Source organism: Copadichromis virginalis, linkage group LG23 (assembly GCF_057382275.1).
Source record: "Copadichromis virginalis isolate Kocher_CV1m ecotype Utaka linkage group LG23, C_Virginalis_male_GT1.1, whole genome shotgun sequence".
NCBI classification, from domain to species: Eukaryota; Metazoa; Chordata; class Actinopteri; order Cichliformes; family Cichlidae; genus Copadichromis; species Copadichromis virginalis.
In genome coordinates, this window is record NC_140639.1 from 18714034 (window position 1) to 18741911 (window position 27878).

The following is a 27878-nucleotide window of genomic DNA, read 5'->3' on the forward strand; positions in this document are numbered from 1 at the left end:
GGGAGTGCAGAATTATTAGGCAAGTTGTATTTTTGAGGAATAATTTTATTATTGAACAACAACCATGTTTTCAATGAACCCAAAAAACCCATTAATATCAAAGCTGAATGTTTTTGGAAGTAGTTTTTAGTTTTAGCTATTTTAGGGGGATATCTGTGTGTGCAGGTGACTATTACTGTGCATAATTATTAGGCAACTTAACAAAAAACAAATATATACCCATTTCAATTATTTATTTTTACCAGTGAAACCAATATAACATCTCCACATTCACAAATATACATTTCTGACATTCAAAAACAAAACAAAAACAAATCAGCGACCAATATAGCCACCTTTCTTTGCAAGGACACTCAAAAGCCTGCCATCCATGGATTCTGTCAGTGTTTTGATCTGTTCACCATCAACATTGCGTGCAGCAGCAACCACAGCCTCCCAGACACTGTTCAGAGAGGTGTACTGTTTTACCTCCTTGGAAATCTCACATTTGATGATGGACCACAGGTTCTCAATGGGGTTCAGATCAGGTGAACAAGGAGGCCATGTCATTAGTTTTTCTTCTTTTATACCCTTTCTTGCCAGCCACGCTGTGGAGTACTTGGACGTGTGAGGGAGCATTGTCCTGCATGAAAATCATGTTTTTCTTGAAGGATGCAGACTTCTTCCTGTACCACTGCTTGAAGAAGGTGTCTTCCAGAAACTGGCAGTAGGACTGGGAGTTGAGCTTGACTCCATCCTCAACCCGAAAAGGCCCCACAAGCTCATCTTTGATGATACCAGCCCAAACCAGTACTCCACCTCCACCTTGCTGGCGTCTGAGTCGGACTGGAGCTCTCTGCCCTTTACCAATCCAGCCACGGGCCCATCCATCTGGCCCATCAAGACTCACTCTCATTTCATCAGTCCATAAAACCTTAGAAAAACCAGTCTTGAGATATTTCTTGGCCCAGTCTTGACATTTCAGCTTGTGTGTCTTGTTCAGTGGTGGTCGTCTTTCAGCCTTTCTTACCTTGGCCATGTCTCTGAGTATTGCACACCTTGTGCTTTTGGGCACTCCAGTGATGTTGCAGCTCTGAAATATGGCCAAACTGGTGGCAAGTGGCATCTTGGCAGCTGCACGCTTGACTTTTCTCAGTTCATGGGCAGTTATTTTGTGCCTTGGTTTTTCCACACGCTTCTTGCGACCCTGTTGACTATTTTGAATGAAACGCTTGATTGTTCGATGATCACGCTTCAGAAGCATTGCAATTTTGAGACTGCTGCATCCCTCTGCAAGATATCTCACTATTTTTGACTTTTCTGAGCCTGGCAAGTCCTTCTTTTGACCCATTTTGCCAAAGGAAAGGACGTTGCCTAATAATTATGCACACCTGATATAGGGTGTTGATGTCATTAGACCACACCCCTTCTCATTACAGAGATGCACATCACCTAATATGCTTAATTGGTAGTAGGCTTTCGAGCCTATACAGCTTGGAGTAAGACAACATGCCTGAAGAGGATGATGTGGACAAAATACTCATTTGCCTAATAATTCTGCACTCCCTGTAGGTATTGATATAGACTATTGTGTCTTTGAGTATAGTGATCAAACTTAATCACCAGACTGAAATGCTACAGGTTGATAAGCTCATTTCAAGAAGTTGCTTAAGCAGAAAATTAATGTCTAAGATTCTTTAAACTTGTTTGATCATCTTCAAAAGGCAAAACTTTAATCTTGTCTGTGACTAAAGGTGGATTTCAGTTCTTGTGTGAACTGAAATTTTTTAGAACAGATTTTTATTTGTGTTAACATTAAGTGGCGTTTACTCCCTCCTTACAGTCACAGGCGTTTACTTTGATACTCACCAACTTCTAATTTTCAGCTGTAAAGAGGCTGGAGATGAGCAATTGAAGACAGCTGAAGAGAAACACTTCCTTTCCATCCTGTCTGACTCTCTGATTAATCCCTGTGAGCATTTCCCAATTTAAACATAATGGATGTGACTGTTGTTGATATTTTCATCTCTCATCTTCAACGAAACACATTTCCTGTGTCCTGAGTTAGGAAATATGGGTTAAATTTATTATTTTACTTCAACCGATTAGTGATCTTTACAGGATGTACCCTGCCTCTCACTCTATGACAGCTGGGATAGTCTCCAAATCTCGACAACTCTGAATTAGGTATTGATTAATTCAATTAATAGTAGTTAAGAAAATAGAAAAACATAATAAGGTTCTGTTCTAGGTAATAAACTGATAAAGCTTTATGCATGTGGAGGGTAAATAAAGACACTTTTTTTAAAAAGGACTCAAAACTTCTTTATTGTTAAAAATCAATATAGAAACAAATGTATGTAGAAAAACATCAACAGCAATACATTCTTATTTTTCCTTACAAAGCACTCCTCTGTTTTAAATGATCCCTGCTTTATAATAATGGACTTTATAAATGAAGGCGGTCAGGATTGCAGCTGGAAGGTAAAGGCAAAGTACACTGCTTTATTGTCAGGAAACAGCATCTAAGCAGGACTGTGCAACACTATGTGGAAGAATCAGAAAACACCCCGCTAATGCTGTATTATATCACTGCTCTCTACTGTCTCTGCCTCCATCACTCCACCATATATTATTAGTGTGACAGTAGGTAAGTTTGAGGCTGGTGGAAGGACAGGAAGTTAACGGCAGCCTTAAGTATTATAAAGATAGATTAGCAATTTAGTTAATGGCCTGCAAATGGCCTGCATTTGTATAGCGCTTTTTAATAGCCCTAATCTGCGACTTTCATTACTGCACCTCTCAGATACCACAGTCATGTAATCTGTTTCCTGCCAGGGAGAAAATTTATATTACAACACACACTGCAACTAATTGAACGGGTACCTAGTCTGCTAATTTTCAGCACTCTGCTTCTTTTCTTGGCTCTACTAGAGTAGCTTTGCATGATTCACAGTTCAAATAAAAATCGATACTTATATTTGCCCTTCATAAAGCCCTCCTTTTAATGAACCCCTCAGTTCATTAAATGAGTTGTTAAGCATTTCTAACAACTCCATTCCCCCTTCTTTCTTCTGATTGGCCAACATTTGGAAGCCTGTTGACAGAGTTATACTGTCTGGTATTGGTTGTACTGACTACTCAGAGTAGTTTGAAAGCTGAGCTTTTGGCTTAGAATGATTACTTGAACCTCATTCTTTGAAACCTAGTGACTTGAATATTAACATTCAGCATCTTAATGTTATATTCATATGACAGGTAAGACAATGCAGACTAGGTGCCCTTAAAGAAATGCCCATTTGAAGACACGTAGAAGGGCAGATCATGGCACTCCATTACTTTTTCTAACTTAGTTGCCATCTCCGGATGTTGGTTAAGTAAACAGCATGTTTAATGCAGATATTTCTGGATTTGCTAGCCATCAGAACATCATTAGAACATTTCAGCCACATTATAGTTATCTATTACTGTTTTCTTACTAATGTTGTTATTATGATCAGATTTTGTCTCAGACATTTTTGTTGTTCATTGGGTCATTAAATTTGTTTTGATGAAACTTTACATTCGTTAAAAATTGTTAAAAATGGTATCTTTCAATTTTAGTTATTAATGCCTTTCTTATGTGTTGCTAAAAATATCACAAACAATACAACAGGATTTATTTTCATGCATAATTTCCATAAGAAGATATATACAAACCCTTTAAAGACTGAAATGTCTGAGTTCTGAGCCAGATGGCTCATTGTTCCCGCAGCTATCTGATTGTGACAAATAGTGTAAGTAAATAAAACTGGTGTCTGAGGTTTCCTTTGAAGACTGCATACAGGCTGGTTGTCTAGCTACTCAAGGAAACAGATACTCATAGCATTCCTGATCTAGCTATCGCTGCCCCTACTTTAGGCTTTCGTCTCACAGACCTATAGACTGCTTGCTAGGGAAAATATTTTAAGAGTGTTTGCAAGCATGTTGGTATCTTCCATGCTAATCTATAGGTCCTGTAGGCTTTTGGAGCAGCACCTACTTTGTTACCAGGTTCAGCCAGCAACCAATCTCCAATATTTTTCCCTAGTAACTGGTGGTTGCCATGTGATGGGTTGCTAGGCCTGCATGACTGGGTCTGTTGTTGAGCTTGAAAAACCACTGGGGCAACTATGGCTCCAATGAGTTAATTTGGTAAAATACAGAAAGAGACTGTATTTAGGGAAATGTTTTATGTGATTAACCAGGCATCAGATGGCAATTAGTTTCCATCTATAAGACCAGTTAACAAGTTAATTTCCCATTTGAATATTTTAACCCTACCTAACTAGAAATAAAATCTTTAAATGTAATTTGGTTATTAAAATGTAAATAATTCTGCTTTTGACTTGCAATCAGGCAGCAATATTAGTTTCCCACCATGCTCTAGCACGAGGAAGGACAAAGAAGAGCATATTATAGTACCATTTGGTTTTCTTTTTCCTTTTGTTTTTTTGGTCATGGTGAGAGAAATGCATCTGCAAAAATGTACTGAAAAAAAAAAAACATTCTCTCCATATACATATAAATACATTTCTGCTGTGCAAAATGCAAGTGTAGAAGCCTCTCACCGAAGCTCAGCGTTCAGTCAACACATCCAACGTATTGACATGTAAAGCATGAATTTTAGGCATTTCACCTAAAAATGTAGTTTAAAGCACCAAAACTCAGGCCAGCTTGATATTTTCTTTAAAGGACAATGATAAAAAGCCGCAGCTCTTTCTCCATTAATAGATCAGTTAATGGATGATCAATTAATTGTTTGTCTATTTTCAAGTAAAACATTTGCTGCTTCTTAAATATAAGAATTACATGACAGTAAGCTAAATATGTGTTTCAGAAATTGGATGGGCTATTTTTTACTTTTTTATTTTTGATGACTAATTTGGCTAATCAAAAATAACTGGCAGATTAATTAATTAATAATGAAAATTAATTACAGAACAGCAGATTCACAAAGCTGGATTAGTTACCTGCAATGCTAACTTAGTTCCCGAAAAATATCACCGTACTGTATTTTTGGGGCACCTTTCAGAGCAGAAAGTACATTATTTGGTATTTATATTATCAAATACATTATTTACTTTTAATGTTTAAAATAGGTTTCTTATTGCTGATATCCAGTAAATTTATCACTCATGATGCTGTCTATATTCGCTACACTAACTAGTGAAGCATTGGTTAAAGACTGGTGATATGGGTGACTGCCAGTTGCCGATGGATGAATGTGAAGCAGGATGGTATCTTTTAAAACCTCTCACTTGAATTACTTTTTATGGCATTTCTAAAAAAAAAAAAAAAAAAAAAAAAAACCTCCTGTGAATTCCCATCTGTGGCCCTCGTGAAGCAATGCAATCAAAGACTTTTTGATAAATAACATCTCACAAGTTATGAAAATAGTAATCCAGGGAGCCAGCTTCCCATTATTTCAACACAAAATAAAATATATCTAGCATGAGTCAGAGAAACGATACCTCTATGAATCTTCATGTTCTAACATCACTTTAGCCTTGCTGCTAGATAAATATTAAAAATGAGGCATGGTTGCTATATCATTTATGATGAATGCTCTCTCCTTACAAAGTCCCTGACAAGTATATCCTGTACATTTTTACAGCACTGAGTAACATGGTTGAGAGAATTCAGAGGCACGGCTTAGCCATCCAAGCTTTGGCAACAAATCCCATCATAGGCCTCTGTGAGGATGACTGTTCGTCTACCATTTGCCAGGAATGGGTGTTCCACACTCATACCATGAGACGTAGTTGACATGAGAATGTCCTCCTATTTCTCCAAAGTGGACAGGTTCTTGACGCAATGCTCTGAAGAAACCTGGACAAAAAAGAACAATACGTGATGAGGAACATATTTTAAATCTGATACATTCAATCTAATTTGTATCAAAGCACCCGATTAAGAGCAGCAGAATTTCCTATTTATTGTAATAAAAATGTACAGACATCTAATACTAAATAAATGATTGTGATTCTAAAGGAAATGGAAAAACTAAAAGATTCTAAAATGTCCTCTCTGGTTTCTGAACTCTTATTCTAGATGGGCATCAAAGACAATGACAATGAAGTGGGTGTCACACTGGATTTAAATATAATGTTTTACATTTGTCTGTTATGTCTCACCCCAACCGGTCACAGCAGATGGCCGCCCCTCCCTGAGCCTGGTTTTTCTGGAGGTTTTTTCCAGTTAAAAGGGAGTTTTTCTTTCCCAATGTTGCCAAAGTGCTATAATTGTTGTTGGGTTTTTCTCTGTATGTATTATTGTAGGGTCTAGCTTACAATAAAAATAGAATAGAATAGAATAGAATTCAACTTTATTGTCATTGCACATGCACAGGTACAGGGCAACGAAAAAGGGCCTTGAGGTGACTGTTGTTGTGATTTGGTGCTGTATAAATAAAATTGAATTGAATTGAAATGAGATGTAAGTACAGGTATAACTAATTTCTATTTTTTTTTAGGACAAATCATGCAGTATACTGGATCTTAATGTCCAAAAAATGCATGCTCACTAAGGAGCTCAGGAAAAATTCAGGAAAACTGAAATAAAGCTTATACCTTGTCTGGATGGGAGCTGGTCAGCTCTGAGCTGTCTGCCCGTTCGCCCATCCAGGAATGAGTCAACGAACTGACAGTGATCCTCACTAAAGCCAGTCTGATCTCCAATATTGTAGAATTTACCTATAAGGGGAAATATAGAGAAACAGATCAGATCTGGGATCAGTTTCCCTGTTAAAGTGGGCAATAAATTCAGCATTTGTACTTACCGTTGAGTGTTTCACTCAGGTAGATCTTGTACCTAAGTGAGTTGCAAAGCTGTACACCAACAAACTTGCGGTACCAGGTCCTCTTCACATACTGTTTGCCATGGCAGTCAGAGTATGAGTCTGTCTTGAAGGGGAACTGAGTCCAGATAGCATCTTTTCCTGTACAGAAAAATAAATATAACTTTCTACCTTTAAACAAAGGCTTTTCTTATAACCATGTGGACATAAGGTGGATGTTAATTTACCTGAAACGTTCTCACTCACTCTGGGGTCCGCTAAGGAAAGAATAACAACAGGGTCTTAACAGCTTATATAAAGAAAGCATAACTGATACTGCACATTGATGCAGGAGTGCCTTCTTATAACGTGAGCAGCAACTTTCATCATCATCTAGATCAGTGAAGCAGAACATTTAATTATTTCTCTGTGTTTGAAATATAGGATATCAATTCACTCGTGCAATGTTTGAAAAAATCAATATCCTGGATGTCAGCATTTAAAAAACAACTAAATCAATGACTTGTTAGTAATTCTATCAGTAAAGTCCAGTTATGGATGACTGCATAACTGATTAATTGTATTTTGTAGGCAATCAGGAGTGAAGTCTCAAGTCTCACATTATGATAAATTTCTAGCAGGAAATTACCTTTATGCAATAGCAATAATTAATTATACATCTGCAATGAGTTGCAATTCCTGCTAAGTGAATTTGAAATGGGCAGAAACAGTAGCTGCCGCTGAGGGTGAACATTAGTCTTAACTGATGAGCGGAAAGTTTGGAGCATTTCTACTTGTTGTTTAAAACATTTGAAGTCACAGAGAGGTCCTGGAGTTTCAGTTTGACTGCAACTGCTTTGGCTTGTGCATTATCTAAAGACAGGCAGTTGAGCAGGAATGTACCTGACTCTGTGTTGAAGGTAACTGGCTCACTGGGAGGACCTGAGCCCAGCTCATTCCTTGGCTTCACCTTGAACTCGTAACTAAAAAATGGGGGGAAATATAGCATTACAATAATACATAATCAGGAATAGAGTCATAACTTTTCAAAGATGACACAGCAAACTCAGATGCCACAAAGTACAAGAAAATGTAGAACTTACTTAGGTATGAACTATATTGCAAAATCTTTTTAAGAACTATAATTTATCAAAGTAAAGTAGGAAATAAAATAAAGACATCAGCTCAGCCCAAAACAGTTAAAGTACCAATATATTCTAATACTACATTTCTCTGGATAGACTACCTTTATTTTTTATTGATTATACACTTTTAAGGAATTATTAACAAATTACTTTGAAGCTACTTGTTAATAATGGTGATTTTACTGTAACAAAGGATTTCTCCTTAACCATTTCCTCTAGGTCACTAAAAAAACAATACAACAACTATTGTTTTCTGTTCTTTTATACTGTATCAAAGTTACACAACTGACTGTTAAAACAGGTTTTATAAGCTTGGACAGTCACAAACATCATGCAACCCGTGCATGACAGTGAAAACCATGACCTCTGCTCACAGCTCTTTATTTTTATATGGTTTTACTTGAGTCCAGACTTGCAATTGGCCAGACTTAATTTCTAACCACCTTCCTTCACACCAAATAGCTTTCCCACATCGCGGCTCGTTAAAGCGTCAGCAAGCGTAACAGATGCTCTGCTTATTTTACTGGGCTCAACTAACTTGGGCTGTTTGAACAGCTGAATGAAATGGCTGCAACGCCAACCAGCAGATGTTCAGTCAGATCTGAGTTGCAGAAACACTTAACATCCAGAGATTAATATGTATAAACCTGCTTTATTGTAATGACCTGGTTTGGTTTGGAGTGTTTTCACATTTTTCATGTCTTCTCTTTCTTCTGTGTAGCCGACAAATTGACTGGTTCTCTTGGCTACACAGCAAATCAATCTCATAACATGAAATCATGGTAAATAAATCTGTAGATAACCCTTGATGCTAGGCTGTGAAAATTTGCACATGGTACACAAGGCTGGTCGATTTCCAATCTCAAATTCTACAATTTAGAAATTGACTTTGACTTCAACTTCATGAAAAGTAAAGTTGAAGAAAGAAAACGAATTTAGGTAGAACTTACCTGCTCTCAGGTTTGAGGTTCTCTACGGCAGTGTGAGTCTGGTTTGTAGTCAGGATGGAAACCTGTTCTCCATCTGGGCCTTTAGCAGTGGAGATGACTTCGTACTCTGAGAAGAGGATGACAGAATTAGGACATGACCAACAGAATCGTGATAGAACACAGCTAAAACCACCATAGGAGTGTTATAGGTTAGTCACCAAAGAGTTTCAATTTCATTCAGTTTTTTGTTGGGCTGCTGCAATAAAAATTCAGCTAATAAGTACCAGTGGTTTCATTGTCAGTCTTCTCCCAGTCCAAGATGATGAAAGATGGGCATCCCTCCACTGTCACCACAGTGAGGTTGGAGGGTGGAGTCTTTGGTGGTGATGTCACATTTGTCTCACTGGGTTCATCTTCGGGAAAGTAGTTGAGGGAAGAGGTAATAGAGCAAGGCTCATCTGGTTTCTTTCCAGTTTTGTAGATGACATGAGGTGCTGTAGAAAGAGAACATGAATGTAAAGCATAAGTATCACTGGGGTTTGAGGTTCACTTTGTATATGTAATTGGAGCTGGAACAAAAAATGCTTGTTTTGATGTCTGTATCGCTATATGGTAAAACCCAATGTCCTGCTAAAGTGACCATTTCAGCTTACCTACGTAACGTTTTTTGCCCATGGCGTCAATCTCAGAGGAAGGCTGTGATTTAAAAAGATCTGACTCCTCCCATGACTCCTGTCGAGGTGCTGAAAGAAGAAACACAACACAAATTGTCTAATTTCAAGAATAAACCTTCTGGAACAAAATGACCTTCCTTCTATGTGCAACATTTTTTGTAAACAAAGCAAAATATTACAAGAAGGTATGTCTACTTCTTGTAAGCTGGTTTGTGATATTTTGTGCATATTGTGCATGTCCATGAAAATATTTTTTTCTTTGTTTTGTTTTTGTGGGTTTCTTTTGGGAGTGAGTATATAGTTAAAAAATATTATATTTTCCAAAAGCTTTATTCAAAGAAAGCAGTGACTGACATGAAAACTTTTAAAGTGCCCAGCAAGGCCCCATTTGGCAGCATATTGTAAATAGACTTCATGTTCAATCATTGGTCACATGCATTTGGTTAAACTAGCAAAACATTTCAAAATAAGCAGGAGAAAATTGTCTTAAATTGCAGTTTGCATGTGGTAAACTGGACGAAACTGGGCTGATGACTACTACTTGATTGCCAAGTGGAAATCTTTGTACCAGTAGTAGTTGGTGTTGCAGTTGTGGTCTGTTTCCGTTCTTGTTTGATCGGCTTGGCGGTCACTGCTGGTACTTTGGGTTTCAGGACAGGCAGTTTATCATTCTGTTTGAAGTTGTTAACTTTGTCTGATGGAAAATATGTAAACAAAAACAGTTCAACCTTCAGAAAACTATAAATGTCGCAGTTAAACAAGGGTGTAGACAAAGTTCATTGTTTTTCTTATTGAGTTCCTACCCGTTTCTCCAGGTTTTCCAACCAAATTTGGCTTCTTGTTGATCTGTATTGCTGGACGAGCAGGAGATCCTGAAAGAAACAAAAACATTATCTTGTTACAACCACCTTATCAGCCTTTATTTTACTGTCCTGATCTAAACCATCTCTGCACTTGTGACTTTTTGTATTAAAGGGTCTCTTTCATGTACAGTCATTTCAAATTTATTTTACTACTATTCATATAAAGTGCTGCAATAATTTTCTAAAGTATTACATGATGGGAATGTCTCTGTTTTAGATCAGATTCAGGCCTGTTCTGTAGTCTGTGGACAGTATTGCTTTACATAAGGCAAAAATAAAGCTTTAACAGCCAATTTGGATCTATTTTCTAGCCAGGTGCTGTCTAATCTCTTGAAATATATATTTTTTCAGCTAAGGTAGAACTCCCTACCCATTTCCAAATGCCAAATGAACCTTAAAACATGAACAATTCCTTGTAATCCCACAAGATCTTTTGTGTTTTTCTGACTAAAGTCCAGAACCTGCAGCCAATTACACCCCACCCCTGCCCCCTTTCCTCTTATTTAAGCAGAAGCCAAATTCTTCACAATCAAGGAATTGACTCGGTTCCAAAACTAAATAGAATAAATGCAAAGCCAGGAACATGAAAGATGATGGAGTCCTGAAACATGTTAGCTCGTAACATGAAACAACACAGATGCATTCCTTTCAATCAGTTGCATGTAAATATGTATGATGGGCTGCCTGTATGAATGTTTGCTGTTGTTTGACATGAAGTTTGGCTAAAATTGTTTAAGCTTCATAGAGATATTTTGCTTACTTGGATAAACCTTGTATTATTCTTGGACATAAATTAGGAGGCTTGTCAAGAAACCACAAGAGGTACAGTGTTCTCAAAGGATCATTATATTGGAAGGTCAGAGTGGAAACTGTGCTATAATTATAGCCTATGTTCAGAAATGCCTCGTGATTACAATACAGAACTAGAATAAATACATATTGGTATGATTTTTTTCACACAAATAATTCTAAAATAAAAATCAAACAGAGGTTTCCACATTCTGATGAAAACTGTCCAATGCACGCCATGCTGTCCTGGTTCGCGTGAGGGTTTCTAAACACGGCATCTCTGCAGCAAGATGTCTGAAGCTCATCGCACTCGCAATCAGGCAAGAAGCACAAGCTGAAGCATTTGGACCCTGGACAGAACTTTTTTAAAATAATACCAAAGGTCCAGTCGAGATGCCAGTTTCATCACAGGCTAATTAGAAACAGTCTCCTCCTTTAATTTCTGTGGTGAGAAAAAGCGCAAAGCTCTGCAAAGTGAGGTTCTGTAAAAGTAAGCTAACGATCAGGGGAGCGCATACTTTCCAAAGCCTTTGGCCAAAACTTTCAAGCTGACGGCCAGTATTTTCCTTCATGGTCCTTCTAAAGATTTGTTTCTGGACATGTAACACCACCAAACCATGCAGTCTTAACGATGTAGAGCAACTGGAGCGGCAGTCAGCACACGGCATGGGCAAGTTTTGGGTGCAGACAAATGAAATTCATGCCGTTACCAACCATAAACCCACTCTTCTGTCGTGGGACCCGAACGACCAAACACTTCAGGGAGTTCAGACTTCTTTTCCTCCAGCAATGAGTTGTTCACTGCAGCAGGAGAGGCACTGCGATTAAAACTGGAGTTTGTATTCAATACTGAAATAAAGCCCTGAGATGCCTTGGCCATTTTTCGGTTTTGTATTTTTAAGTTTCTGTCAAAAAGTCATAGATCAGTGGTTTCTGGGTGTTAAAATACAAAAGACAAAACATCAAAACTAGAAAACTGATGACACCAAAACCAGCTCATGCATACTGGACAGGAAGACCATGCCCACCATGACACCATGCACAATGTAAATCATTAACTGTATAATTCACTATAAACTTTTGTAAACTGTGATCTGACCGGGTTTCAATTGTCAGATGGGTTCTGAGGGTGGCCTAACTCATAATACAACTGAATCTAAAGTGAAAGTTCTCATAACCCATATCACCCTCTTTTTTTAGCTGCTTATGAAAGACTTCAAATTCTATTGAATTTTCTGATGCTTGAAAGTCACTGCAGAGAGTTTAACCTCTGCTGAAGGTATTACTAGAATAACTTCTATACACTTAAAAACACTTTTGCTGGTACAAAAAAAAATATGTATGCTTATTCTCCTAAAAAACAAATGAAAAAAAAAGTTTTCTAATATTTTTCTTTCATTGGTACGTTAGTTCCTATTCCAAATAAATATTGCAGCCAGTTTGCGCCAACAACTTGTTAAGCCTATTAAAGTAATTGTTGGAGCAAAATTACTATTTTCTTTCCTAGTTGGGTTGGAAACTACTCCAAATCATCAGAAAGTAAACCAAACACTACAAATAAAATAATGGTATTGAGTTTGAGAGAGAGCCCATATAGCAACTATTATAACTACTACTATATCAATGTACAGAGTAAAGCTCAACAAGTGTAGGCAGGTCTGAGCCAGCAATAACACGCTACACCAGCTCTCATTAACTAAGTTACATTTTAGAAGCATTACTTTAACTAAAAGAGTAACAACACTCCCAATAACATTGATGCCTTATATGTATATTTTTAGATATTTCTCTATAAACTTAAAAGGCCAGTTTCAGAAAAAGGATTCGAATCGATTTGTAGCTCTTGATAATAATCTTGACAGGTTATTTTCTGTCAATTTTTATCATTTTCAGCAGATAACAGACTATTTTCTTTAGATTATAACTCTGGAAACACTATTTAAACTACACATAGCTTTTTTTTAAAAAAAACAAAACAAAAAAACATCATGCTAATGTTCCCAAAAACTGCAAAAACTGTGCAGTAGCATAAAAAAGTTTGAATTCTGGGGAAATGGCCAAAGTTTAAAAAAATCAATAGTCAACCCTGCAGACAACAAATAGCTTAATTATTCAATACTTTTGTAAAACACAATCTTTAAACATACATCCACAAACAAACTTTTTCAGTGACCTTAGTGTATTATCTGACCATTTTCATCTGCAGATGGAGTTCATCCAAGAAAATATACATTATTTCAAACTGGTCAGAGTTTAATGTTTTTAAACTGGTTCTAAGGAATAATTAAAACTTTTTGTGAAATATTCTACATGGTTATTAGAGCAAAGCAGTGAAACAGTGAAGCAGTGAAATGGTTTTTAGCCCAGCACCCAAAGAGTTGAAGAGGTCTCAGGTCTCTGAATTTGCTACAGTTTCCCCAACCACAACCTTAAACCAGATGGTTAAACACTCCCCACCACCAACAACTTGTAGAACACAGAGGGACACAATCAGCTGCTGAGCTTAAGTAACCAACTCACATAATCAACCATGTGCAGCGTCTTGATTAGTTAAATCTCTCTGACTGAAGCTTTGCTCAAAACTGGCTTGAGGCAGCGAATGTGGGACAAAAAGACAACACAGATGGACAGACCAATGGTGGACAAACAGGTGGATGGATGGATGGATGAATAGTGCATGGACATTAAAGTATTAATAAAAAATGGAGGGACACAAAAAACACCAACAAGAGCTGCAGTGGAGGTGAAAATGCTGCAAAAGCGAGTGAAGGGTTAATGATGAAACACAGAAAGACAAACAAGGTCTTTTTTACCCAATCGAGGTCGGGACCATATGGCCGGTTTAGGTGGGGAAATGCCCCGGTGTGGTTGTCCATTTACTGTTGGGAGAAAACTAAGTGTTATGAAGGGAAAGAAACTGTCTCTGAAAACTGAACCTGATGAGAGGACAATCAACCAAGTCCTTTTCTAACCAAATAAATCTTCTTTTTTTTTTACTTGTCTTGACTATTTGGAACACCTACTTTTCCCATTTTTCCCCAACTTTTGTCCATTTCCTTAACTGTACAGAATTCCTTAATTCTTGTCATGGATCAGTTATGAACCAAAGATAAACCTTAATGTGCATTATTTATTCTGGAAGCAATATAAAATCCCACTAGTTGATCTATTAAACTTTTAGCCAAAGCTTTTAACGGACTTGTTTGGTTGTTCACCTGAAAGGTTCATTTAGCAGCTAACAGTTAACAAAAATGAAGTTTCACAGCATTTAATCAGAAAAAAGGCAAAAGTAAAATTGTGTTGAGGGGTGATGAGATGCGAAACAGTGTTGAGACACATAAGAAATTCTTTCTTAAAATTGAAAGAATAGTGGCATAGAAAACCATTGCAAAAGCCCCCAAAATGTCTCAGACAGTAACAATAGATGGGAAACTGGAAGATAATGAGTCCACAAGAGGCAAAACCAATCAGCGTTGATTAGAATATCTCAAGATTCTACAACCTAAATAGTAGGTATATTTGATATTTCAGTTCTTTTTGGTATCAATTTTTATCGACTTGATTTTAGAATCTTGAACAAGAGAGAAATATAATCAATAAGCCTGTAAGTATTTTTCCAATTTGCATTTGACTTGAAAAGAAAAGTCAAACTTAAACTTGAGTACTTGAAATTAGATATATTTCATGGCTTAGCCTATCAAAACATTTTCCCCTTGGACAGTAAAAGACAGCAAAGCAGCAAAGTGAACATAAAAGAAACAGGTACAAGGAGGATTACCCCCAAGTTTCCCTGAAGTTGGGGATGAGTTACTCGATCTAGAGGAGGGGGAGTGGGGCTGTCTGAAGCCATTAGAGAAGGGAAAGAGAGGGTTTCTCGATGCAGGCCTCATGGATCCGGTAACTGTGGTAGCTGCTGGGTTGTAGGGCTGCAAGGGCAGCGATGGAGTGAGATTTCTTTTGTTTCCTTGACCTAAAAGATCAAAAACAGTTGCACGGCCTGTGTTACAGTCTGATCTGACCTTTATCTGTGTTGGCAGACAAGCGAGCTTGCAGCAGCCCTGTGCAGCATCGTTAGTGATGGACCATTAAATCTGATGTCATTGAATTTATGGAATAAATAAACAAATGAGCATGATGGGACCAAGATGATTCTTTAAGCGCTCACAATCTTGAAAAACCAGTCATCGAAGATGCTGATGAATTTTGATAACTGGAAGATTGTGTGCTGCATGCAAACACCAGATGAAATGTGCGTGAAGGTGATACTCCTGGATTGAGCAGCCATTCCTGTGGAAAAAAACCTTTAGCACTAATTTCACTGGAAGCTGCCTGGAAGCTCAAGGGAAAGAGATGATTGCAAATTAACAGCAGACAGACATAGCAAGGTTGCTTTTGATTGCAAGATGAAGGAAGCTGTTTGTGAGGTTGTTATTACCCCATGTGTTAGTTTTGGCCCGCTCATTGGCCAGTGCTGATCTCAGCAGTGATGAGCCGTCCTGTGATTTGCCAACAACTGTATGAAAAAAAGAAGGTTGAACACTAAAAAAAAAATGAAGGCCTTTTTCAGTTTGAGAGATGGTCTGCATCCTGTCAAATTAAAACCTGAAAATGTAAATATTCTTCTTAAAGTTTGCCAAGCAGAACTGACTGTTGAGAAGGTAAGACACGAATGGCAAGACTTTTTAAAGCCTCGGTTACATTTGGATTCAAAGTGCATTTAAGAAGTAGGATTTGACTATGAAGACTTATCACGAGCTCTTTCCTCAAAATCTTACAAAGGTGGTGTAGAACCTAAAAAAATGTATGTGACCAGTGTAGGATGTGCTGTCTTTAGCCAATAGTCCACCAACTCCTGGTACCAGATCTTTTCACATAGTGCAAAGTACATCTGGCACTTGCCTTGGTAACAGGGTGATATAGTAACAGTCGCCAGGGCCCTTTGACCTCAAATGAGCAGTTTACGGAGGCAGAAATTAAATCTAAATAAAAGTAAGTATTCAGTCAGTTATGTCTCAGCTGTCTAAAAAAATACATTTAAAACCAACCAATTTTGTAGAACTGCTATGATTATTTTCAACACCTTAGGTAATGTGTGATAAAAAGATTTTAAGATCTATACATTTTTTAAAAAGTACTTGGTTGACAGCAGCTGAGTGTGCTACATTTCTTTGTAAAGTTCAACTGTTGGATGAAACTCTTATTTTTGTGGGCCCACACAGTTTAAAAAGAAAAGAAAATACACTGATTCATTTGGTGAAAAGAAAAATTAAACACAGAACATTGTTAACTATGTTCATACTCATTTTTGAAGAACAACATTGCATTACTTACACCCCCAAAAGGCTTAGATATTGAGAGATACAACATCTCACAGAAGCAGAAAGAGGATTTTTTAGAAGAAGCCAACTTTTGAAAAGAACATTTGGCATTTTTGGGACAGAATATGGCAAATGCAGTGAAACTATTTGCAGATGATGCTTTTATATTCATGGACACCATACACTGAGTCTAGAACATTTTTAAGTATTAAGCGACATGGATAGACAAGACAGATATTTTTCAACCAAAGCTGACTATGATAAAACTGTATGTTTTCTAAAACGTAATGATTATGTCACAGACAAAAAAAAGAAAGAAAGACAAAAAAAAGATTGTAAGGAGGAATTACCAGTGGGGTTACGAGGCTTCTCAGGTGCACTAGTGGGTGCCTTAGTGGTTTGCACATGACTGGAGTCACCTCTGGAGGCTAACTTAGTAAGAAGGACGGCTGTGATGTTGGCATGGGGGGCTTTGGTGGACAGAAGTTTGGGGAGGGCAGGAGTGGGAATATCCGCTGGTTGGGTGTTGTTGTTTCTAATTGTGTTTCCTTTTTCTGGGATGAAAGAGAAGAGAGGTACTGAGGTCATAGGAAACTGGTCAGTGTTTGTTTTTGCACGATGTGTACACTATGATATAAAATAAAATAGACATGCATTTTGACTAATTTCATCCAGCAACTCTGGAGAAATTCAAGTCATCAGATACATGTCTTTCAAAACTGGAAAGTTGTTTAGCTTTTCTGTCAGGATAGGACATGGTATAGATACTTCATTTGATACTAAATAAAACATGTTCATAATGAAGGGTCCTCACTGGCTTATTGGTTGGTGATATGCAGTAGTGTGAAAAAGTGTTTGCCCTCTTCCTGATTTCTGTTCTTTTTTATGTTTGTCACACTTAAATGTATGAGATCATCAAAAACTGTCAATATTAGGCAAAACACAGAATGCAGTTTTTAAACACAGGTTTAAGAAGTCACTTAAATAGCACCCGCCTGACAGAGTGGAATAGACCAAAACATCCTCAATGTCATACATTATGATGCAATCCAAGGAAATCCAGGAACAAATGAGAAACAAATTAATTGAGATCTCTCAGTTTGGAAAACATTATAAAGCCATTTCTAAAGCTGTGGGACTCCAGCAAACCACAGTGAGAGCTATTATCCACAAATGCAAAAACATTAAACAGCTGTGAACCTTCGCAGGAGTTGCCGGCCAAACAAAATTACCCCAAAAGCACACCAACGACTCATTCAAGAGGTCACAAAAGACACCATAACAACATCTAAACAACTGCAGGCCTCACTTGCCTCAGTTAAGGTTAGTGTTCATGACTCCACCATGAGAAAGAGACTGGGCAAAATGGCCTGCATGACAGAGTTCCAAGACCACTGCTGAGCTAAAATTGGTACATCAACAGCAGATCCAGGATATGTACTGTGTCCACCAAAAAACTGTTTAAACACCATGAAACAGTTTCAACCTATTAACAGCAAAGACCTGGAGGACATCTTAGGTCAACTGAACTCCTCCTCCTGCTGTTTAGATGTCCTGCCAACAAGTTTTTTCAAAAAGGTCTCAAAGACTTTAGAGTCAGACCTGTTACAGATCGTCAACTTTTCTTTATTATCAGGTGTGTTTCCAGAATCACTAAAAACTGCTGTAATCAAACCTATACTGAAAAAGGACAATCTTGACAAGACACAAATGAACAACTACAGGCCGATCTCAAATCTCCCGTTTTTAAGTAAGATCATTGAAAAAGCAGTTTCTCAACAGCTCAGTTACTTCTTAAAACAGAATAATTGCTACGATGCCTTCCAGTCAGGTTTTAGACAGAACCACAGCACTGAAACCGCTCTGACCAAAGTGTTTAATGACATATGTCTGAATACAGACAGTGGAAAAATGTCAGTCCTAGTTTTACTGGATCTCAGTGCAGCATTTGATACAGTTGACCACAACATATTACTCAAACGACTGGAGAACTGGACAGGTCTTTCAGGAACTGTACTAAACTGGTTCAAAACATACGTAGAAAACAGGAAATACTTTGTATCAATAGGTAACTTCACATCTGAGCAGACAAGTATCACATGTGGAGTTCCCCAAGGTTCCATCTTGGGACCCCTTCTGTTTAACATCTACATGCTCCCACTGGCACAGATTATAAACAACAACAAAATAAACTATCACAGCTATGCAGATGACACACAAATATATATCACAATGTCACCAGGAGACCGAGGCCCTGTACAGGCTCTTGGTAAATGCATTGAGGAAATCAATGACTGGTTGTGCCACAATTTTCTCCAGCTAAACAAAAACAAAACTGAGGTAATAGTCTTTGGCGCCAAAGAAAAACGATTACAGGTCACCAGAGAACTTCAATCTATACATCTAAAAACCACAAACCAGGCGAGAAATTTGGGTGTAGTGATGGATGCAGACCTAAACTTAGAAAAACACATTAAGACAATAACAAAGTCAGCTTACTATCACCTCAAGAATATATCAAGGATAAAAGATCTGATGTCTCAACAGGACCTGGAAAAACTAGTCCATGCATTCATCTTTAGTAGGCTTGATTACTGTAACAGCATCTTTACAGGTCTACCTAAAAAATCAGTCAGACAACTACAGCTCATTCAGAACTCTGCTGCTCGAGTCCTCACTAAGACCAAAAAAGTGGACCACATCAGTCCAGCTCTGAGGTCCTTACACTGGCTGCCTGTCCGTCAGAGGATAGACTTTAAAGTTCTGATGCTGGCCTATAAAGCTCTGAATGGTTTAGGACCAAAATACATCAATGACCTCCTGACCCAGTATGAACCATCCAGATCCCTCAGGTCATCTGGATCCGGTCTTTTATCAGTTCCCAGAGTCAGAACCAGACACGGAGAAGCTGCATTCAGCTTTTATGCTCCTTATATCTGGAACAAACTCCCAGAAAGCCTCAGATCAGCTGAAACACTCAGTTTATTTAAATCCAGGTTGAAGACTCACCTGTTCTCAGCTGCATTTGAATAAAGCACCAAATCCACACTTTAAGCTTAAATTTCAAAACTTACATTTAACTACTGATTTTATCTACTGTTCTGATTTTATCTGTTTTGATTTTATATACTGTTGTTTGTTTGTTTGTTTGTTAACTAGTTAGTTAGTTTATTTGCTTGTTTTATTCAATTTTAAATCATGCTTTTTATTTGTTCTTGTTTCTAATGTCTCTGTAAAGCACTTTGAATCACCTTGTTGTTGAATTGTGCTATACAAATAAACTTGCCTTGCCTTGCCTTGCCTTGCCTAAAGAGCATGAAGGATTGTCTAAGTGTTGCTAGAAAACATCTTTCTGATCCCCAAGACTTTTGGGAAAATACTCTGTGGAGTGACAAAATAAAAGCTGAGCTTTTTGGAAGGTGTGTATGCCATTAAATATGATGTAAAGTAACACAGTATTTCAGAAAAGGAACTTTATACCATCATTAAAAATGGTGGTGGTAGTGTGATGGTCTAGGGATGTTTTGCTGCTTCAGGAACTGGAAGACTTGCTATGGTAAAAGGAACCATGAATTCTGCTCTCTACTAAAATATCCTGAAGGAGAATGCTATAACATACTTGGTTTCTGCAACAGGACAACCATTCAAAACACACCAGCAAGTCCACCTCTTAATAAAAACAAAATGGAGATTTTGGAGTGGCCTAGTCAAAGTCCTGACCTCAATCTGACTGAGATGCTGTGGCATGACCTTACAGAGGCAGGTATTGCTCAAAAACCCTCCAATGTGGCTGAATTACAAGAATTCTGCAAAGAGGGGTAAGCCAAAATTCCTCCACAGTGCTGTAAAAGACTGATTGCCAGTTATCGCAAATGCTTGACTCCACTTGCTGCTGCTTGTTCCAGCTATTAGGTTTAGCAGGAAATCACTTTTGCACATGCAGGTTTTTTTTTGTTGTTGTCCCCCCCCCCCCCCCCCTTAATAATAAACACCTTCATTCAGAAACTGTTTTTTGTGTTTACTTGTGCTATCTGTGTCTAATATTGAGTTCTTTTGGGATGATCTGAAACATTGACGTGTGACAAACATACAAAAAAAACAGAAGATCAGGAAAGGAGCAAATACTTTTTCACACCATTGTATTTAGCCAGCATTTTCCTGTTGTAGATCAAGATCTAATATTTCTGTTAAAACCAATTAGAAATCTCTGGTTTCATACCAGATACCCAGCCCTAGATTCCACAAGATTTGTTTATTTTCAAACAGATGCCTAAAGAATTTGATTTTGTTCCCTATAATCTCGTACCTCAGAGAAATACAGAAAAGTTTGAAGACATTGTACTTTGGGAGGATTTTGCAGAACGACTTGTGTTGGCTTTCCTGGATGGGAAATTCCAACCACGTCTGCGTCTGAACTGGCTGACATGCACTCCTGACATGCAGACTGACTGAAGAGAGCGGTGACTTGCAACAAGTAGGATGGGGACAGCTGGACAGACAGACAAGAAGGATGACAGAGGAATGGAGGAGTTCTGACTGAAACTGGTTTACTTTAAATAGCTGATGGTTTGAATATAATCTACATATTTAATGATAATGCTGTAATGTTGAGCCCTTGTACCTCTCAGAGGTAAAAAATATCAGGTATTAATTGAAAAGTCTAAGAAAGAGAAATATCATTGATCAAAGAAAGCAGCTGAAAGGAGAAAAGAAAATTGATGATGAATGCTGAAGCATGATGGCTGTCATATACATTTCAGCAGTGTGGTTTGAAAAAATGAGCTGCAGCTACTTTTGGAATGGGCAGGCCAAGGGGAACTTACTGATCTCCAGGGACATCATTTCCTCGCCTTGTTTTGACTTTCTAACTGGGCTTAAGACATGCTAACATGCAGCCAATCTCAATAGCTGCACACCCCACCTCCACCCCTCCCAGGTGCACCACAGGCTCAGGCGAAGCAGGTAAAGATGGACTGCAAATGAGTGAAGCTGATGATTAAAGAATAAAAGAGCGTCTGTTTCGTTACCCGGGGACACGTGAGGAAATTTGGGCTCAGAAGAGCCAGGCACAGGGATAGTTTCCTGCTGGCTCTCGGGAGGTGCTGTTGGAAATAACACGGTGGGTTTATAAGAGGAAAAATGTCAAAATTAAAGAGGATAGGGTTGGAGAGACAATCAATTCTTTGTGAAACCTAGTTTGGGAAAAGCAGCCATTGGGTTAGACTGATGAGGCTTTTTATAAACAAATCTTCAACATCCTTTAGTGCTGTGAATTTCTTACTTTTCTAACATTTAAAGAATGTTGGTATTACTATTATTTGCTTTCTCACTTTCTCACATCTGCAATGTGAGGATTGAAACTGCATTTTGGTGCCTGTTTTCCATCAGTGGAACCCTTTAAGGAAGCTTTTGTGCTGTGCTGTGTGAGAAACTTCTCTGTTGCCCAGAGAGGAAGAAAAGTAAAAGTATGCAGACAGGGAGAAAAGAAAGAAAGAGCGGTAATCACCAAAGGACGTGCGTGGAGCTCCAGGGAACCCTGGGTTTTTGAACAAAGTAGGTGTTCGAGGGCCCGTTCCGTTGTGGAGGGCTGCAAACAAGTCAACAAAGATGTTAAAAGAAAAACAATGAAATGGTTCAGCATGAGCAGTTCAGCAGACAGATGTCTAAGTGCACAATACAAGACTGATGTTTTCAGAAAGATGAGCAGCTATTATATTTGGTGCATAAAGCTTTTGGCTTGAACTTCAGGATAATTGGAAGTTGTTGTTTTTTTCCTACTGCAAAGTGTGAGTGTTTCGAACCAGCCTGAACCTGTTTTGTTGTGGTGGCCTATGAGAACACATTACTGACTGTACATACCTAAACTGAAGTCAAACAGATTCCACAAATCATGCCAGGAAGAGATAATGACTGAACAGACTATATATTAATTAAAGACAAAATCATAAATCTTACCATAACGAGGAGCAAAGAGGGGCGTCTGTTTGTAAAAGAAAAAAAAAAGAAAGAACAAAGAATGTCAACTTTAGACATGTTTAAATCAAATATACATAAACACAAGGACTCCTAAGCTCGTGATGCACTGCTTTGAAAAATTTGACCTCAACCTTTAAATTCTGTGGAAACCCAGAGGTAATTTTCCTTTAATGAAGACTTATTATCTTCACCTTTAATTTTATTTACAATGTTTTTGTATATCTTCCTATTTTCTTTCTTCAAGTTTTATTAATTTAAGAAAACCTTTTTTGCATATTCATTGCCATAATACTTTACATTAAATATGAAGTAAGCTTACTGACCAAAAACAAATACACAAATTAAAAATATGGCACATTTTTTGATGTTTTAGAATTTAACCATAATAAATAGCCATAATTATACAAAAGCAAACAGTAAAAAATGTTATTAATGTCACATAAAGTAAGCGCAGCATAGTTTGTTCATGTTATTATTTACTTCATTAAATATTTTTCAAGTACATTTTGAGGTATTTAAGTAAATATAAAGTTTGAAGCAGTCTATTCTACATGTATCCATGATTTAAAAATTTTAAAGGTCATCACATTTACATCGCAGATGTAGTAGCATTTACTTTGTTACAGTACAGCAGGTTACTTACCCCCAGCTTGACTGGAGGACTGTTACGTGGCTTGTATGATTTCTGTCTATTTTTATCTGTGAAAAAAGTGCAGAGAAAAAGCAGTAAAATTAATCATTATTATTATTAAAGATCGATTAGCCATTGCTTTGCAAAAAAAATGATAATAAAAACTTTTCTTGGAAGAGATTGTAAACTTTTTCTTAACATCAAAATCAAGGCTTGATGTTTTCTTTAGCTTGAGCCTTTATGATTCCAGTGGTGACAAGTACGTAAGTAACTCCTTACTGCCCATGCTGGTGTTGTGGATGACCGGTTTGCTCCATGTGCCACTGCGGTCATCCTTGTTGGAGCGGATGCCAAACTCATAAGGCGTGTTGGGTTTCAGGTTATCAATGACTGTGTCGCTTGTTGGGCATGTCTGGTAGATCCAATTCCTGTTTCTCTCTCTGTAGCGGATAGTGTAGAATCTGATGGAGAAAAAGGAAAAATGCCTTTACCAACAGCAAGGTGGTTAGATTGTCTGAAAACTGCCCTTGGAGCTCCTCAGAGTTCTATTTTTGGTCCATTGTATTTTAACTTCATATGCTTATATGTAATGGGTTTTTTGGGTTTTTGGTTTTTTTTTTTTTATTCTCAATAGCTTGGTTGTGTTTCAGCAATACATCGATTTGGCCATGCTTACATTCATTAACTTTTATAAAACACAAAGGTTATCTTTGTAATTTACCCAGAGGAAACAGGTAAAGCAGCTGATCTAAACATGTTAGCAACCAGCTGCCTAATACTAATTCGAAAAAATACAAAGAAATGGGTTAATTAGGCTGACAGTATCACACATTTCTGGAGGAGTGACTCAAGCTCCTCATATTTTAGGTTTATATTGTGATAAACACAAATAGCAAGCCAAGTATTTGAAAAAAATTAATGCCATAATACCATTATGGTAAAGATTTTTATCAAGGATAGGAATAAAAATTACCTACAGATACAGCTGTGTAAAAAATGTACATGTTTGTCTACAAATTACAACTGGTGTGTATTTGTATCCATTGAAAGTGTGCTGTACATAAATAAATCTTTGGCTAACCAGCACTTACCACAGTTTAGGGAATCACAAAAATAGTTTTTTATTTATTTTACCTTTTTTTAAATTAGCTATTAAAATAACAAAATGCTTATAGTTACAGACTGAGGACAGACTGCCAGATGGTGTCCCAAATAATGGAACAAACTCCCCTGTAAGTCTTTGCTTTGGCTGCTCTTTGTTAAAGAGGCAGGTATTAACAGGAACTTGTGTGACACTGATATAAAGTTCATATGCAATCCAAAACTATGGCCACTATCTTACTTAAGCAGTTTGAAATTGTACTAATATCTGACCAACTGTTTTTATACATTGCTGTTAAGTGAAATAATGCTTTGAACTTTCAAAACTAAAATCAGAGAGATGCTTAAAGAGCCCATTTAGAGCTGCAGAACAAAAAGAATGTGCTTTCAAAGTGCAGCTTTTACATTTAATAGACTTTGACCCACTTTAAATACACTATAATTTTGTGTCTAGTTGATATTAAAGGGATTTGAAACTATATAAGGAGCCATAATGTCTGAGATTCATAGGTAGAAAAACTGGGTTATGCAGAAGTAAACAAAACTAAATCACTGATGACTGTGGTTGCAGGTCTGCTTCGTAGACTGTGCAAGATGTGTTCGGCTGCATCTTGTCAAAGTTTCCCTGATCACAAGGCTGAAGGTTTCAGAAAGCATCGAAGTGTCCCAGTGGTACGACATATGGATGACATACACAATCCAGTACCAGCGTCTTCATGCCGTGCGGTTTCTCTCTGGCTGCCTGTATCCACCGTGACCTCAGTGTGGAAACAACTTTGTCCATTAGGTGTTGTTAATTCTGGCGACCACAAAGCCAATCTCCACTTTCACTCCTTCAAGTTCTGTTTTTCAGAGCAGGGATCCAAAAATCTGAGGCAGCAGCCAAACCCTCCACAGATGGAGCTGACATTAGGTTTTAATAAGACGCCCAGAGTGGCAGAGGACGCCTAGGTCAGGCTTTCCAATGGCTCCTCCAACTTGTTTGACAGGGAAGGAAAAATATGTATTATTAGAGGCAGCAGAGATCAAGGGGTGATGGAAAAGAGCATTGGTGAGTCTCAGTCGGTGTAATATCACTCAACACACTGGGACAGTTCAAGCTCAACAGCAGTGGAGATTTCAGGGTTGTAATTCATCATCTTGATTGGTTGAAGGTGATTTGTCTCTGAGTAACGTCGAGCTTTGGAACAGGGCTTTCTGGTTGTCCATAAAACATAAAATACATGAGAGGAGGTAAAAAGCTTTCATGTTCACTAAACCAAAACTGGTTTTATGATGAATCTGTGACATATGTGAAGTTACTCATCATAAAGGTAAACCCCAAAAATTTATTTGCAATATTTTATCAGACTATGAACTGTTCCTTAAAATATCCCTGAAAGCTCAAAGCTTTAGAGACAGAGCTCCGTGTACAGCTTAGACAAAACATGCAATCAGCATTGGGACAACAAGTGAAGTTAATCACCCGTCTTCCAGACATTCGTTCATGATGTTCCCTTCATAGGGTGTCTTCAGATAGTTTCCCCAGGACAGTAGCACAGCGGTTGGGCTAATAGAACCAATCACCAGGTGAAGCGGCTTCTCCAGGTTCACTTTACCTGTTGGGACAAGTGAGTACAGAGTGAGACTATGTGTTGGCCTGTTTATCAGTTTGAAGCCCACATGTAGCTGCCAGCATACCTGTGCAGTGTTTCTTCACATCGTTAGCTGGGATTGGTTGGACGGCCACCAGGTACTTTGGTTCTGCATCTGAAAAAACATGTCAAATGAGGTCAGGCTTTGTGATGTACACCCAACAGAATGATGCAGACAAAGAAGAATAAAAGCCAACAACAACAAAGTTGGATAAAACCACAACACACAGTTGCAGACAGTACCATTTTTTTTTTTTCAAATAGTGGTACAGTTACAACCTGTACTGCTGCAACTACCATGGCAAGTATGTTGCAACCTTCCCTACAGAAACATGAACTCTCATGTGGGAGTTCATAGAGGCTGAAACATGTGAGGAATTCTGCACTCTCTTATGGTGATTATGTCATGGCGGGTATTGTTGCCCCCTCCCTCCCCCACCTTCCTCCCACACATGGACAGAAAGTAGACACACAGATGTGAATGATTATAGATAAGGAGAGAGTTTCTTTGCTGAAATACAAGGATGGCAGTTTAAACATCCACATGTGAAAACACTCACATCTTCTTTCATAATAATCTGATTTCCATCCAAGTCAAATGTTTTCTGCTTTTGTTCTTTGCGTCTTTAACTCCAGAGTTCAGCCTCAACCTTTTTGTGTTTATCTGTCATTTTTTCTGTTCTCACCCACATGCACGGTTTCCTTTTCCAGCACAAACTCATCTCTTAGTCTGACTTTCTTTAGTCAATTTAACAGTGCAAAGTGTGGCTTACATACAGGAACATTGGCCTAGATCCCCGTAAAAATAAAGAAACTTTTGTAAATGTCTGGGAATCACTGAGAACTCACTGATATTATATTCAGCACACATAACTACGGCACTATATGTATCATAAAACACTACAAAATATAAAATCACAAAAGCTACAAAGAGTTTTAAAGAGGTGTAAAAAAAAAAAAAGTAAAGTATTACAAAAGTTATGATAAAACAGTTATGATGTAAAAATAGCTACAAAACTGCAAAACAACTAGGTGAACGCACCAGAAAGTCTTATAAAATAACAACAAAGTTTTGTAAAACAGCTATGAAGTGGTTTTAAAGAATAAAAATTACAGGTCAAAATCATTTGTAAGCCTACACTGAAAATCATTGTTCCTTTCTTAGTGACCTTTGAACTCCTCCTGATGACTGAGCTCTCTGAGTTTCACTCAGTCATCAGTGTGAAAGTAAAAGTTCCACCCTCACTTATTAAACCTCTCTGGAGACCTTTTTAAATGATGAATGACTGTTAAAGCAGCTGCTTTTCTTCCTGCCTTTAGCCTGGACACCATTCAGCTTTTTTATTTATGACCAGTTATGGGGGAGGAACGCCTCACTGTCAAACTGAGCACATTTACTCTGCAAATATCGCCTGATTTTTGTGATCAATAACTCAGCTCCTCATATTTGATTAATATTTCAGCCATCTGTGCGATCAATATGGTAATTTCTTCCTGATGTTCTGTAGCATCTAACAAAGCCGCTGTCAGCTGATGAAATGCTTCTTTATCACAATCTCCTCATTCAAATGACTTCATTTAAAATTACAGCGTTTTCTGACAGTTCTCTGGACTGAGTGATGTTTAACTTTTTTTCCAAAAACAAACCAGTGTCTTTGTTGGTTTGAGAGGAGACTGTATTCATCTCTACAGGTGTAAACATGTCCCACCCCCCAAATGGCCCCATCTATCACATGCCCTAAACAGATTAAGGATTTGTCTGTATTTACCAAACCATCCTCCAAACTTGAGCCAAAATTCAGATGTTTTTAACACCATAGAGTGCTACTGTTTCTCCACTCTCGTGCAGTAAAGTTTAAATTGAAACAGCAACAGTTTGCCTGCAGAGGAAATGGTGAAGTATCCCTGAGTCGTCATGAAGCCATGTTTGTGTCTCATGTGGCTAAAAAAACCAAAACCCCGAAACCACCGGCAGCATCGGATTTAAAGAGTCAACACTGCGGTTGCAGTCCTCCTGGAACTGCTGATGGATTATCCTCCATT

At 37.9% G+C, this 27878-nt stretch overlaps 1 protein-coding gene across 7 annotated transcripts in view; it reads right to left on the reverse strand.

Annotated features, from left to right (window-relative positions):
* Nucleotides 1-4020: 4020 nt before the first annotated feature.
* Nucleotides 4021-27878, reverse strand: part of abi3bpb (ABI family, member 3 (NESH) binding protein b) — a 36429-nt gene continuing 12571 nt past the window's right edge. The window contains exons 3-24 of one of the 7 annotated variants that reach the window (XM_085447807.1): nt 25882-25950; nt 25667-25799; nt 23380-23561; nt 23113-23168; nt 22449-22473; nt 22000-22080; nt 21521-21595; nt 16844-17047; nt 15611-15688; nt 14954-15145; nt 13989-14054; nt 11890-11976; nt 10327-10395; nt 10092-10217; nt 9503-9592; nt 9134-9343; nt 8871-8976; nt 7679-7758; nt 7024-7053; nt 6779-6937; nt 6570-6692; nt 4021-5829 (exon numbers count right to left, since the gene is read on the reverse strand). In XM_085447807.1, the coding sequence (XP_085303933.1) occupies nt 5714-5829; nt 6570-6692; nt 6779-6937; nt 7024-7053; nt 7679-7758; nt 8871-8976; nt 9134-9343; nt 9503-9592; nt 10092-10217; nt 10327-10395; nt 11890-11976; nt 13989-14054; nt 14954-15145; nt 15611-15688; nt 16844-17047; nt 21521-21595; nt 22000-22080; nt 22449-22473; nt 23113-23168; nt 23380-23561; nt 25667-25799; nt 25882-25950 (2357 nt within the window). In that variant the 3' untranslated portion in view covers nt 4021-5713. The remainder of the gene's footprint in view (nt 5830-6569; nt 6693-6778; nt 6938-7023; nt 7054-7678; nt 7759-8870; nt 8977-9133; nt 9344-9502; nt 9593-10091; nt 10218-10326; nt 10396-11889; nt 11977-13988; nt 14055-14953; nt 15146-15610; nt 15689-16843; nt 17048-21520; nt 21596-21999; nt 22081-22448; nt 22474-23112; nt 23169-23379; nt 23562-25666; nt 25800-25881; nt 25951-27878) is intronic. The other 6 variants (XM_085447808.1, XM_085447809.1, XM_085447810.1 and 3 more) reach the window with 6 other exon arrangements.